This window comes from Leucopleurus acutus (genome assembly GCF_964270905.1).
Source record: "Leucopleurus acutus genome assembly, chromosome: 1".
NCBI lineage: Eukaryota > Metazoa > Chordata > Mammalia > Artiodactyla > Delphinidae > Leucopleurus > Leucopleurus acutus.
In genome coordinates this window covers 169,986,393-170,000,741 of record NC_139142.1, presented here as the reverse complement: position 1 = coordinate 170,000,741, position 14,349 = coordinate 169,986,393, and the positions used below count along the sequence as shown (strand labels likewise).

At 47.0% G+C, this 14,349-nt stretch overlaps 1 protein-coding gene across 1 annotated transcript; it reads right to left on the bottom strand.

Annotated features, from left to right (window-relative positions):
• Positions 1 to 947: 947 nt before the first annotated feature.
• On the bottom strand, positions 948 to 11,478 carry MESD (mesoderm development LRP chaperone). The gene is made up of 3 exons (XM_082836405.1): positions 11,264 to 11,478; positions 4,105 to 4,337; positions 948 to 2,519 (listed from the first exon to the last, which is right to left on the bottom strand). Exons 1-3 carry the CDS (start codon positions 11,468 to 11,470, stop codon positions 2,261 to 2,263), a joined length of 699 nt encoding a protein of 232 aa, XP_082692531.1. The 5' UTR covers positions 11,471 to 11,478; the 3' UTR covers positions 948 to 2,260.
• Between the last annotated feature and the right edge of the window lie 2,871 nt (positions 11,479 to 14,349).

Sequence of the window (14,349 nt, the reverse complement as noted above, 5' to 3'; positions counted from 1 at the left end):
TACATAGGAATCTTCCAAATAAATCTTCACTTTCATAATTCTTATTCATAAAGGTGTACTGTTTCTTTAAGAGATCCCAGAGACTTGTATAAGCTCTCGACCCCCATAAAACCTCCATAACTCACCTGTCCAGCCTGGTCCTGTGCTGTGCCCCAGCCTCTTCATTGGCCTTCCCGCTGTCCCTCCTCTGTTCCGTCTAACCACAGGGCCTTTGCGTGGACTGTTTCCTCTGCCTAGGTTACTCCCTCCTCCTGCCTCAGAGAGGTCCCCTCTGACTATCCCAAGATTCCTCCACTTCTTGGCACTGTACTTCTTACCTATTTCAACGGTTGCCATTTCACTTTGTATAGGATTAGTATTTGTCTTTCCCCACCAAATCACTGTTTCACGATGGCAGGGGCTGTATCCACACTGTTGCTGGCATCTAGTGGTACCCAGCATGTAACAGAAGCTTAGTCAATACAGGCTGATGTGGCCGCATATCCCATAGGAAGCAATGAGACAGACGTGTACACTGTGACACGGAAAGTCAGCTAAGTGGAAACACAAGGTCCTGGGCAGGGTGGAGGGTGTGCGCCCTTCTGTTTAATGAAGACAAGCATCCAGTCAGGACGGCTGCCCTGTATACGAGGCCAGCGCGACGACAGATGACAGAAACCCAACAAATCGCCCAAGTAAAAACTGAAAAAACCCAGGGACAGGGCTGGTTTCAGACGAGGCTGGATGCAGGGGCTTAGGCGATACCACCAGGACTCGGCTCTCTCCCTGCTTCTCCCCACTTCATCCTCAGACAGCCCTCCCCTGGAGGGGGCAAGAGGGTGGCAGCAGCTCCAGCCTCACTTCCCTGGGTTCAGATTGTATGAGAAACACAGAACGCCTCTTCCTGACGTGGCTCAAGCAAACTCACCCTGGGATTAATTCCTCCCTGGAGTGGGGGGCCTGCAGGGCAAACATCCCCCTACAGCACAGAACAGAAAACAAAGAGGGTGTGGATCACTGTGGGGAGATCTGAATAGTTACCAAAAGGAGGGGAAATAGAGGCTGTAAGGCCAAAACAAATACATATCACTGTAAACCAGTAAGTGTACCTTTCTTTTTTTTTTTTGAAAACAAATTAACAGTAGCTTCCACTGGGACAAGGCAGTGGTAGCAGGGGAGGCCAAGGCTTTTTGCTTTGTACCATTCTTTAACGATGACGTTTTCTAACCGTGTGCATGCTGTTTTTAATTTGTTAAAATCACAATGGAAGCCTTTTTGAACAAATGATTTTAGTTCTTAAAAATGACACCTGTGTATAAATTCCGTAACTCTTAAGAGTAGGCTCTGACGTATGACAGCAACATCAGACAGTAACAGGTAGCACATCATATTAGTACCATACAAAAACACCACAATTTTAGGCACTTTATCAAAGAAAAATGTTTAGAAGTGAATGAGGTTATTGAGTCTTCTGCTACGCTCTGCAAAGAACTCTGCTCATGCCCGATTTACACCCTCGAAAATCATCACATTAAATGGAACACACAACTCTCAACACCAGCATTACTCTTTCCTAAATAAAGTTCTATTCTGACAGAACCCCTGGACTTACAGACTACATAAAACCTGACAGATACCAAGAGTTCTCTATAACTGACAAGAGGGATTCAAGTCCAAGAAACTCAAAGTGAATACTTAGGATTCCCAAGTTCCATTATTTTCTGTTCTCTGCATTTTCTGCACAGATTTGGGATTTACGCATCCTGGTGTCCTGATTGTATATTTAGATACGTGCAGTGCTCCTGTGGAGCGTTTCTAATCTCACAGTAATGAAGTGATGTCTGTGGCATGGAGAGCCTGATTCAATTTAGTCAGGAGTCTTAAGTTGGTCTGATGAGAACCTGGTATCCTTTCAGTTAACAGAAATAAAAAGCATGGATACAGCAGGCTGCCGGATAAGAGCAGGTGCAGCGAAGGGAGCGGTGCCACAGTCCGGCCAGAGACTCCCCACATTTATGGGGAAAAGCGACACCGCCAGCTTTCCATTTAAAGTGATTTTACAGTAATCGTGAATTTGTCAGTGTCCCATGTTAATTACAAAACCTCTGTCTTCTGACTTGAAGCCTTTTAAACAGTAATTCTTACACTGACCAGAAACTGGTCACGTGGCAGACCTTTGCCAGCAGAGAACTCATGGCTGTGTGGTTTCCCACGCCCACCCCCGGCCCACGCGCCCTGGCTGAGCTCCCCGCGCTCCGCTGCAGAGCCCGCAGCTGCCCCGCTACAGCTCTTCCCTTTTACTCCCAGCTCGATTGCCTTCCTTCGAAGCCCGAGGTCTTGGCTCTCCCCCCTCCTTCTTTTTGCCTTTCTCTTGCTTGGTTTTATTTTTCTCTTTGCTTCCTCTTCCTTTGCCAGGGTACACCTGTCCCTCCAGAGTTACATCGGCACACCTGTCTTGACCGACCAAGAAGTCCTTGATCTCCCAGGCGTAGCTGCCGTCACGCAGCATGAAGATGGCACGGTCTGACCCCACGATGAACCTTGACAGAGAGACGGGACCACAGTCAGCTCACCGCCAGTACAGGGCTAATGGGTCAGAGAGGCCCTGTGGCACTTAACCGAGAAATCTTTTTTCAAATTCTACATGAATACAGAACCAAACATTCTATTTTCGAAGGTCTGACAGTCACTGTTTGAAAATACTAGCTGGCTGAACCATTTAACACCTCGGCTCAGATCAAAACAAAGGAGACCCTGCGGGGAGGGGGTGTGATGTAGAAGTGGCTGCTCGCGTTAAGGGCGGGATTAGGAAGAAGGCCTCGGGAGGCTGCAGACGGGGCTCAGGGCCTCTGCCGGGGCAGCAACAGGGAGGCTGCCATTTGGGTCCGTTTTACATTCTGAAGGGCCCAGCTGAGTTTCCATCTCACAGAAGGCCTCTGCTGATAAAGGCTGAAAAACACCAGTTTAGATCAGGTCATAAGAGGCCCATGAAGGGCTCAGGAGGGTGCTCGGCTACTGGACAGAAACCCTAACCCTGGAAGTTAAAGCAAGCATCCAAGTACTCCACACTCACCAGGCCCCAAGGAGCAGGGAGGAACAGAATGGAGCCTGGGTGGATGGATGGACCACTAGTGTGGCCAGTGGGCACAATCCTTCTGTTCCCGAGGGGCTACACCTACGACACCACCCTTCCGTTTGTAACGCCCCACCACTTCAGAGATCGGTGAGAGCTCTGGACCAGTAACCACCACAGCACTGATTTGTTCCCCTAAGTGTCTACTTAAGCTAACAAAAGCATTCTGCCGGGCTTCCCTGGTGGCCCAGTGGTTGAGAGTCTGCCTGCTGATGCAGGGGACACAGGTTCGTGCCCCGGTCCGGGAAGATCCCACATGCCGCGGAGCGGCTGGGACCGCGAGCCATGGCCACTGAGCCTGCGCGTCCGGAGCCTGTGCTCCTCAACAGGAGAGGTCACAGCAGTGAGAGGCCCGCGTACCGCAAAAAACACACAAAAAACAAAAAAAGCATTCTGCCATCCTAGATACTCTCTGAGTACTCCTTCATTCCTTTTACATTTCCCGAACTAAGATATTTGAAGACCCTAAATTTCAGAACTGTTTTTGGGGAAGAAAAAGGAAATTCCTTAAAATTGCATCTTAGGAGTATATTGACCTCTGACAACCGGGCTCCTTCACTTTAAAGTAACAGTCTGCTCCAAGCTTATGTGTAAACATAGCTACACAGAAAAGCATTCTCTGAGGCGCAGAGACTTCTAAAGGAAGAGGCACACTACTGTCAAACGGTAACTAATTTGCCCCCCACAGAGGCTAAGCTATACAGCTTCTTACTCAGATAAAAGAAAAGTTAAAGACCCAAAGATAAATAGCTTTAGGATCAAATGAGATATGAAAACAAACCAATAAATAAATTTACTGGCTTTGACCAAAAATGAATGCTCTTCTTCAAAGACAGAAGAAAAGGTAAATAAATAAATGTAAAAGAAGACAGACTAGATAGGAAAGGTCCAGAGCCCTTATAAGTACTGCCAGGAAGGATATGCCATTACACAGACACAGAAAAAGCTCCAGCACAGCCCCCATCTTCTCGGCAAGGCTGTTGCTGCTTTACCTCTGGACGTCGTAGTTGGCGTTGAAAAGACTGCCCTGCCAGAGGCTCGTGATCTCCTCCGTCTCCTTCTCCGTGGGGCTTCCTGATACAGTGACAAACATCATGAGAGTCTTGCCCTTCTTTGTCATCTTCAGTATGCTCTCAGGCTTGCCCGGGTCTATCTGTGAGAAGTCTATAGGTGCAGAGGGTCTTTTGTGCTCTGGGAGATCTCCTTCTTCTATGTCGTCATCTTTCTATAAGGATGGAGGAAAAAAAGCATCAGACAAAGTATGCATTTCAACTGGCAAAGGCAAGAACATCTGCGTATGATGTCAGGTGCAGGTTTATGATCTAAATAATAACAGAAAGAAGTAAACCCAGGGGATTCCCTCCTCCACTTGACTTTCAAGCAAAGGGTAAATTTCAGGCAGCACTCATCACTCCAGGTCACCAGGCACAGAGAACCCCACGTGATGGGTTTCTAAAGTTTTTTCACCCTCAAAGAATCTACCCAATATGGTAGACTATAAGAACGGCCACATTCAGGTTTGGCCATACAATTAAATACTACACAGCGATGAAGAAAAACAAATACTGATACATGCAACCAATCTCAAAAATACTATATTGAGTGACAGAGCCGGGCACAAAAATCAGACACGTTATACAATTCGTTTATTTGAAATTCAAGAACAGGTAAAATTAATCCAGGACGACAGAAGTGAGAACAGTGGCTGCCTCTCGGGGAGAGGGTTACAAGGTGGGACTGACTGAGAAGGGACACAAGGCTACTTTCTGGGGTGTGGGAATGCTCTGTATTTTCACAGAGGTGTGGATAACTTAACAGATGTATCCATTTGTCAAAACTCATGAATTTTCACTGAATACTGAAAATCTGCACTTCATGTACATCAATTCCACCTAAAAAATAAGAACCATAAACAAATATTCAGTTCTAGGTAGTAGGTTTGGTTGTTGCAGTGGTGTAAGCTAGCAATTCTGAACCACAATCTGAATTCTAGGCTTGAGCAAAGGAGTAACTGTATTGAGGCTAATGACAGCCAGGTTCTTCCCTTTGGGGAAGGGAGCTACAAATACAGAAGGGGGAAGAATGCACCTGAGGTATTGGGCTGGCATTGGAGGCAGCAGAAGGAACTTATGATTTTTGATAGACAGATAGATAATAATATTTAAAAGAACCAGGATTCCGCAGAGAAAAGGCTAATTCCAGCAAAGAAAACAGAAGATGAGTCTGGAATATCTTCTTGTATCAGAAAGTGAGAAAGTGCTCGGAGAATTATGGGATGTGTCAGAATGACACAGAAGCCAACATGAAACAGAGCTCATGGGCCTAATCTGGAATAATTTGAAAATCAAAATAATGACAGAATGATTTATAACTCCCAAATAAAATAAGAACCACTGAATCCAGACCCAAATAAACAAGTGAGTTAATTGTTAATGGTAGAATGCCAACCAATAAATAGAAGATAAATGAATTAAAACCACGTAAAAGAACCTGTGTTCATTGGAGAAAAGGCTACTCCCAGCAGCAAAAAGAAATGCAGGGACTTCCCTGGTGGCGCAGTGGTTAAGAACCCGCCTGCCAATGCAGGGGACACGGGTTCGAGCCCTGGTCCAGGAAGATCCCTCATGCTGCGGAGCAACTAAGCCCGTGCGCCACAACTACTGAGCCTGCACTCTAGAGCCCGCAAGCCACAACTCCTGAAGCCCTTGCACCTAGAGCCTGTGCTCTGCAACAAGAGAAGCCACCGCAATGAGAAATCCGCATACCGCAACGAAGAGTAGCCCCCGCTCGCCACAACTAGAGAAAGCCCGCGCGCAGCAACAAACACCTAATGCAGCCAAAAAAAAAAAGGAAGTGCAGTACTGCTCGATGTTATCACATGGACGATCCCTGACAACATTATGTAAGTGAAAGGAGTCAGACACAAAAGACTACATACACATTGTATGATTCTACTCATATGAAATGTCCAGAGCAGACAAATCTATGGAGACAGAAAGTAGATTAGAGGTTGCCTAGGGCTGGCTGGAGGGGTGGGAGGAACTCAGGGAGGGGTGACCAAGACTACGGAGTTTCTTTTTGGGGTGATGCAAATGCTCTAAAATTGACTGTGGTGATGGCTGCACAACTCTTTGAATATTCTAAAAACCACTGAAATGTACACTTTAAATGTGAACTATATGGCATGTGAATTATATCTCAATAAAGCTGTTATCAAAAAAAAGAAAATAATCACACGAAAAACCCCAACCTAAAATGAAACAAAAAGCCCCTATACACTACTTGGGCCTCTTGACAAATCACTGAAGGGCCAAGGCTTAAGACGCCAACAATAATGTACTGCAATAAACATATTTTTAATAGAAGATGAGAATGAAAGAATTCTGAAGCAGTGTTTGAAGGCGATCCAGATTTGTATCAGAGCTAGGATCTGACTTCAGCTCCACCTGACTAACCTGTTGGCCTTGGACAAGACTCCACAATCCTCGAGGCCCGCTTCCTCGTTTCCTCGTCAGGAAGAGGAAAAGCAGAACTAGGTGATCTCCAAGGCCCTAGCAGCATGGGGCCAGCCTTTTCCTCAGCTCTGCCACCCTCTCAGCTGACCCACTTCTTCCTCATTTTGCTCTGAAAGAGCTGCTGGTGACCTGTAGGCAGGAGCATGGGCTTCACGGTCACAGGGACCTGGGCTCGGCTCCAGGTCCCAGCCCTATAGCTGTGTGGCCGTGGAGAAGTGGAAAATCACTTTCCTCACCTATAATGGGGGCAGAGGATAATGACGGTATCCCCCTCCTAAGTTTGTTTGGGGGATTTAATGACACAAAGGCAAGTAGTAAATACTTAATACATGTTGCCTAATACCACCTGACCCTCTGTAACCTGGCCTCCAGCCGACTATGGAAATCACCCTCTCAAAGTACACAGGAGCTCCCGGTGGCCAAATTCACAGGCTGTTTCTGACTATTCTCTTCTATTTCTCCATAACATCTGTCACGGTTGCCTTAAAATACTTCGAGACGTCTAGTTGGTTCAATTACCTAGAATATTTTTATTTTTCAAGCTGATCCTACTGACGGTCATGACATTAACTCAGTAGGTCACAAGCACCATTTCTTTTCCATGAAAATATAATTAAATAATCATTAGTCTAGTGCATACAGCAAAGGTAAGGATCGTTTCAAGAAACTTTAATTTCCATTTTATATGTTTGAGGGTGAGTTTCGGTTAAAAAAGGAAAAGAAAACCAGTACACTAGTTGCAAGCAATTGTCCAGGTCTATTCTTAGTTCCACTGCTTCCCTGAGTAAGCTTACCTGTTCTATCACTTTCTCTAAACTGACAGCAATCAAACGCTTACCCCCAAGCAGGGCTGGGGTGGGGGGACGACCAAGCGGCCCTCCCCACACCCTACCCAGGCTTGTCTCCAGACCAGTCTTGCATTTCTGACCAGCTTCACCACTTCTCCACTGCTGTTTGTCAAATGTAACAGCTACAGAGCTGAACTCCCTTTTCCTGTAAATCCTTTTCTTCCTCCCAGGGTCCTTGATAATAATACCAGCTACCATCTACTGTGTAGCTACTGTGTCTCGGGCATTTGTTATTTCCCACCTCAGGACAATTCTGCAAGATCCCCATTGAACAGAGAAGGGGATGAGGCTCAGAGAAGGTAAGTAACTTACTCGAGGCCACAGGCTTGAAGGGGTTGATGCTGAAGTACAAACTCACAGTCTGGCTGTGGATCCCTCCCCACCTGCCCCTCTGCAGCACCTGGTTACAGTAATGTAAGAAGGAATCACCTTCGGTTTTCCTATACCAACCAGGACTCAGCAGTAGTTGCAACGTGGTGGAAGTGGAAGGAGTTCTTCCCTTCCTGCCCCACTCCACACCTGAGGCAGGCCTCTCACTGCGGGGATGATGTTCACACTAGCAGAGGAGTGGGGGAAGAATTCAGGGATTGCCACCAGGGGAGGAAGCACTGCTTCCTTCAAAAAAGCAACCAGAGATGGATCTGCTCTCCCACAGAAAAAAATAACTGCTACTGCGGAAGGGCGCTCACACTTGCAGAGTGTCTGCAAACGTTAGCTCATTTCATCTGCAAGGAACCCTGCGAAGTGGGATGTTATCTGGCTTTACGGATAAGGAAAATGAGGATCACACAGTTACCAAGGGTTAAGGCTGAGTTCAAAACCTCTGTCCTTTCACTACGTTATCCTTGTCACCTTCCTGGTTATGCAGTCAATCAACTGCCAAGTCGAGTTAAGAGCATAAAATCTCTCACATTTCTTTCTCCCTTCTAATCCATTACTGCAGCTTCTAGCTTAACCCAGGTCCTCCTTGTCCCCCTTCGTTTGCACTCTGTTCACCAATCTGTATGGCAGTGTAGTAAAATGGTTAAAAGAACAAGCTTTAAAGTCAAGTGACCGAATGTGAAATTAAGTTAATTTGCTGTGTGCCTTTGGGCAAGTTACTTAACCTCTCTGTGCCTCAATATCATCTAGAAAACAGAGATAAGTACCACCCTCCACAAACTGGTAAGGGGATTAAATGAGATAAGAGTGTTTAGCCTTGTTAGCTAATGAACACTCAATAAACATTAAGCTGTCTCTGCCTTCAGAGTCTCTCCCTGCCCATCCATTTTAAACTTTGCTGACCGATTAATTTTCCTGAATTTTAACCCTAAGCATGATATTCTACTATTCAAAAACGTTAGGACAGCTGAAACAACCACTCTAGGGCATACTCTGAAGCCTTTTAAAAATATTACAAGGACTATGCAGTAACCTGCAGAAATGCTTAATATATAGCAAAAGAAAAAAAGAACAGCAGAAAATTCCATTGATGCTATGCTTTCAGCTGTAAAAACTATGTCTGAATACAGAAGGGGAACCAAAAGACTACACACATGTTTTGGGATGAAGTTATGGATGATTAAACATGCCAGTATTATAACATTTGGGTAACACAACTTTTCAAACTCATCAGGGACTACATTTTCCCTTCTAAATAAAGTCCAAACCCCACAGGATTCAAGGCCTAGCAAGGCCTGGTTCTCACTAACCTTTCCATCCTTACCTCTCACTATGTGGCTTCAGAAAGTCTGTTCCAGCCAACCTAGCCAATTTATTATAACAGCGTAGCTAATAGTTAGAGCTGCACTATTCTAGGTTCTTTCCAAGTTTTCTCAGTTAATCCTCACAACAACTCTGAGGTGGGTACTAACACCTCTATTTTGCAGGTGAGGAAACTAAGTCCAGAGAGGCTCTTTACCAGTCCATATTTCCAAGCTGAAGTGGTTTGAACCCAGGGAGTCTAACTCCACAGCCTGGGCTATTAATATTTACAGCATTGGGCTTCCCTGGTGGCTCAGTGGTTGAGAGTCCGCCTGCCTATGCAGGGGACACGGGTTCGTGCCCCGGTCCGGGAAGATCCCACATGCCGCGGAGCGGCTGGGCCCGTAAGCCATGGCCGCTGAGCCTGCGCGTCCGGAGCCTGTGCTCCGCAACGGGAGAGGCCACGACAGAGAGAGGCCCGCGTACCGCCAAAAAAAAAAAAAAAAAAAAAAAAATATATATATATATATATATAAAATATAAATATATATATATAAATAAAAAAAATATATATATATTTACAGCATTCTGCCCAGTCCCCTCACGTCCCATCCACCTCAGCTCATGCTGCTCGGTTAGTAATGCCATTCTCCCACATTCCCTGGTCTACCTAAAACACCATTTCCTTCCTGAAACCCTTTGAGATTCCCACAGCACTTTCTTTTTATAGCACTCAGCCATTTCTACTGTGTACTGCAGTTATTTTTACTGTTAACTGCTATTCCTGATGGTTGGATCCCTTGTACACCTCTGCAGCACCCTTTTTTGTCTTGCTCAGGGTCTGAGTGTTTCCAGGCTAGGATTTCTGCACGAGATGCGATTCTCACTTTGGTGGATCAAAAACTGCACTTGCCAGAATCCAAAAAGAGACTGGGAGATTGCAAGGGAGATGGAAAGTGGGGAAGGAACTGCTGCACCAAGTTCCTTTTTCCTTAGTGGCTGGCAAACACCCAGATCGACCCTGAGCTTTCCTTCGGCTGCAGGTCAACATGAAAACTGCTTTCTTCCAGTCAAATGCATCAGATGGTACTTTAAACTCATGTCTGAAAGCCTCTATCCAATACAAACACACACAGGTAACCACAAAATAACAAAACATCAGTGTTGAAAGAAATCATCCAGTAAAATTTCATTCTGCACATAAGGAACCAGAGGTCTAGAGTGGAGACCCACTTGCCCAAGGTTACACAGTGAACAGAACGCAAGCTTCTGACTCTAGATCGCCAGCTGTGCAAATGAACCAGGACAAGACACCCACCTCTGGATGCGAAAGAGGCAGCAACGTGGTTTTGGTTAGTCAACCTTACCTAAAAAGGTTATTATCCACTCCCTGTAATTACACACTCCAGTGCATTCAAGTAACAAATCAGAAAACTGACTCTCACAGAAGCAAATCATTGCTCCCTTAAGCGAATAATGTGAGCTCCATGAGAGAGCGCCACTAGCCTCTGCTACCGCCTCCCACCCCCCTCCCCCCTCAAATTAAAGCCACTCACAAAATTACAAAAACTCGCAGCAGGGACATATAACCAAAATGGGCACTCGGAATTCCTACTAATTTAGAACACGGGAGAACTATGAAAGCTGAAACGGCCCTCTTGAAAGATAATCCTCACCATGCCCCTCTCCCATCCACTCGCCCCATTCTTCAGGAGTGTAATGGAAAAGGTCTCCCTCCCCATTAGCAGGGCGCACTGACCACGGGGAGCAACGCGGCGGCGACCGGGGCACTGAAGGCAAAGTAGGGCTGAATAGGGAGAGGCTGACCCGTGACTGGAGTGGCCCGGGGAATGGTGGAAGAGGACACTGGGATGAATGTCCTGGGACGGGGGTCAGCAGGGTGATCGGGGGTCAGAGGAGGCACTGAAGATTAGCGGTGGCTGGAGTGGGTCAGTAAGGGCTCGAGGCATGCGTAGAGAGGAGGTTAGTGGGTCGGAAGATTCCGAGACCGAGGTCTAAAGGGTCCCAAGACGGAGGAGGTGAGAGGTCACTGGGAAGGGGCCCGGCACAGAGAAGAGCCCGGAGGGTGTGCGCGCGCCGCGGACCTCCCACTGTTCCAAAAGACGAGCCATGTCCGCGTCACTGTAGTCGCGAATATCCTTCTTCTTCTTCCGGAGAGGTGGGGTGGCCTCGCCGGGCGTCTCGGCTGGGCCCTCAGCGGCGAAGGCCCTCAGCGGCAGCAGCAGGAGCAGCAGCAGTTCAGAGGCACAGAGAAGGACCACGGCGGCACGGGCCCAGCCGGAGGCCGCCATCTTCGTCGCGCCGCGCCGCCGCGAGGACCGGACCTGCGCGAGCCGCCGGCCCCGCCCCAGGCCACCACTTTCCCGGGCCCGCCCTCTGCCGTCGCCTGCGTGGGACACGCCTCCAGCCCCGCCTCCACAGGCTGGAGGCCCCAGTGGTTCCGCCTCCCTGCCCTCGGTAGCCTACCAGGCCCCGCCCCGGCCCATTTCCTCCAGCCCTCACCTCCTGAAGCCCCGCCTCCTCCGCCATCTTGGCCCCGCCCCGCCCCACGGGTTTCTCCGGATGGTCCGGCTGAGGCTTTCACCCGGGGCTGGTTCGGACCCGAGTGCTCGCCTTCATTTTCCGCCAGAGGCCGACGTTTTTCTCTCTAACGCGCAGGCCAGGTCCAAAAATTCCCTCAGGGCCTCTAGGAATCCTCAAACAGCGCCTCACGAGGTCTCACGTTTTCGCCTGTGAAATGAATTAGAGCTGGAACTTCTAGGAGCTGCCTTTGCTCTAAGAAAGCAGGTTTCACGAGGTCACACGTTTCCTCCCAGTCTCCTGCAATTTCCTTTGAAAACAGCCTGTTGAAAAAGAGTGAGTGGCAGGTAGAGCACTGAGAACTTTCTCAGGAGCTCGTGAATAGATCGGGCCCAGGGCTTTGCTGCTCAGCAGAGAGTTCAATTCGTCTCTCAATATTACTGTCATCTCTTGAACTTGACAAAGCTTTTTAAAAAAAAATCATGACTTCTCCTCTGTAAAACAGCTTCAGTATCTCTTCTGATTTTAACCTAATACTGTCGGCTCTGTTTAATCCTCTCCAAGGTTGAATCATTCTGTTTTTTGATTCTTACTTAAAAAGATTCAGCCCAGAGATGCTTTAAAATTCCACGGATTTTAAATGGCTGATCTGCTGAGTTCTTCTAAATATTTAATTGGATAAATAAGACACGAATCACTTACTGAAGCTGTAGAATATTCGACCATCGTACAAAACCATTCTGCTCTATTCCACGCCAGCCACAATTCTGCTTCACACCAAACAGTTATCAGTCTGTCGAATACTGTATACATTTTTCTATACATTTACAAACATCAAAGTGTCTCTAGAAATGGTTTTGTTGCATTTATATGTGTGTTTATGGCAGCACACTACAAATCAGTATGCGTATTAGCTCTTTAAGGGTTTTCCATTTACCAGTATGACGTGACGAACTTTCATTCTTTATACTGCAGTATAGTATGTTTGGGTATTAATATGCCAATAGTTTATTTCCTTATTACCCTACTGATGGGCATTTACTACCAATTCTTCTGCTATTACCAAAAGAAAAAAAAAAAAGAGCCATAATAAACCTCTTTATTCATGCCTTGTGTTATGGGCTGAATTGTACCCCCCCGAATTTCACATGTTGAAGTCCTAACTCCTCAGGACCTCAGAATGTGACTGTATCTGTAGACAGGATCTTTAAAGAGGTAATTAAGTTAAAATGTTGTTAGGGTGGACCCGGATCCAATATGACTGGTGTCCTTGTAAAAGAAGAGGAAATTTGGACACAGTCATGTATAGAGGGGAGACCACGTGAAGACACAGGGAGAAGATGGCCATTTGCAAGCCGAGGAGAGAGGTCTCAGAAGAAACCAACCCTGCTGACACCTTGATCTGGGACTTCTACCCTCCAGAATAGTGAGAAAATAAATTTCTGTTGTTTAAGCCAACTGGTCTGTACTTTGTTATGGCAGCCCTTAGCAAGCTAATATATCTTGCTCGGATAAGATTATAGGCTACATATAAGAGAAAGCTGAATTTGTAAAAAAGTGGCTTAAACAAGACAAGAGAGTGGTGTTGTTACTGTTTGATTTTTCTTTCACAGAAACAGTTGGATACTAAGCATCTAGGGCCGGTATTTTGGCCCTTTGGTCATCTGGTACCTAGTCTTTTTCTCATCCTGTTCCATCATACTGGCCTATGGCTTCCATCCTCAAGGTCACAAGTTCCTAAATAGCTCCTGGAGCCCTAGCCATCAAGATGGCATTCATCCAGAGGAAGGAGGAAGGAAGGAAAGCCAATAGGAGCACACCTTTTAATGGACTCAGCTTCTTTTGTTTTTGTTTTTTTGTTTTCTGCGGTACGCGGGCCTCTCACTGCTGTGGCCTCTCCCGTCGCGGAGCACAGGCTCCGGACGCGCAGGCTCAGCGGCCATGGCTCACGGGCCCAGCCGCTCGGCGGCATGCGCGATCTTCCCAGACCGGGGCACGAACCCGCGTGCCCTGCATCGGCAGGCGGACTCTCAACCACTGCGCCACCAGGGAAGTCCGAGTCAGCTTCTTTTAAGCAGCCTACTTGGATGTTCCACACAGCACTTCTGTTTACATCTCATGGGCTGGAACCTAGCCTTCTCAGGGAGGCTGTCTTCTGGCTGTCTACATTGTCACTCCAAATAAAACTGGGATTCTGTTATTAAGGGAAAAGAGGAAGTGGACGTTGAACAGGTAACTGTTAGTTAACAATGTCTGCCTCACCTTCAAGCTTAGGACCGTTGAAGTTTAAAGCTCTCCCACTGTAGGGTGGCTGATAGCGTGCATACATCTGTATGTATACACGCTGTGCCATTTCCTATTGACACTGAGCAGAAACGACTCATAAGAAAAAAATAGTTTTTTCTTTTCTTTTCTTTTCTGAAATCATAGGGGAAATGTCATAAGCTTTCTCCCCAGAGCGCGTTGCTCCACCCAGTGGCTCAGTGCCCTGTCCTGGTGCAGTCATGCTAAAAAACATGCACAGCTGTGGCCGATCATGCGCTCTGCTGGGAGGGGTCACCCTGCTCACTTTGCCAGCTGCCAAGTTAAGGTGCAAAAGTGCTGGGATTCCTGGTCCGCAGTATCTAGTGATACAGAGGAAAAAAAAAAA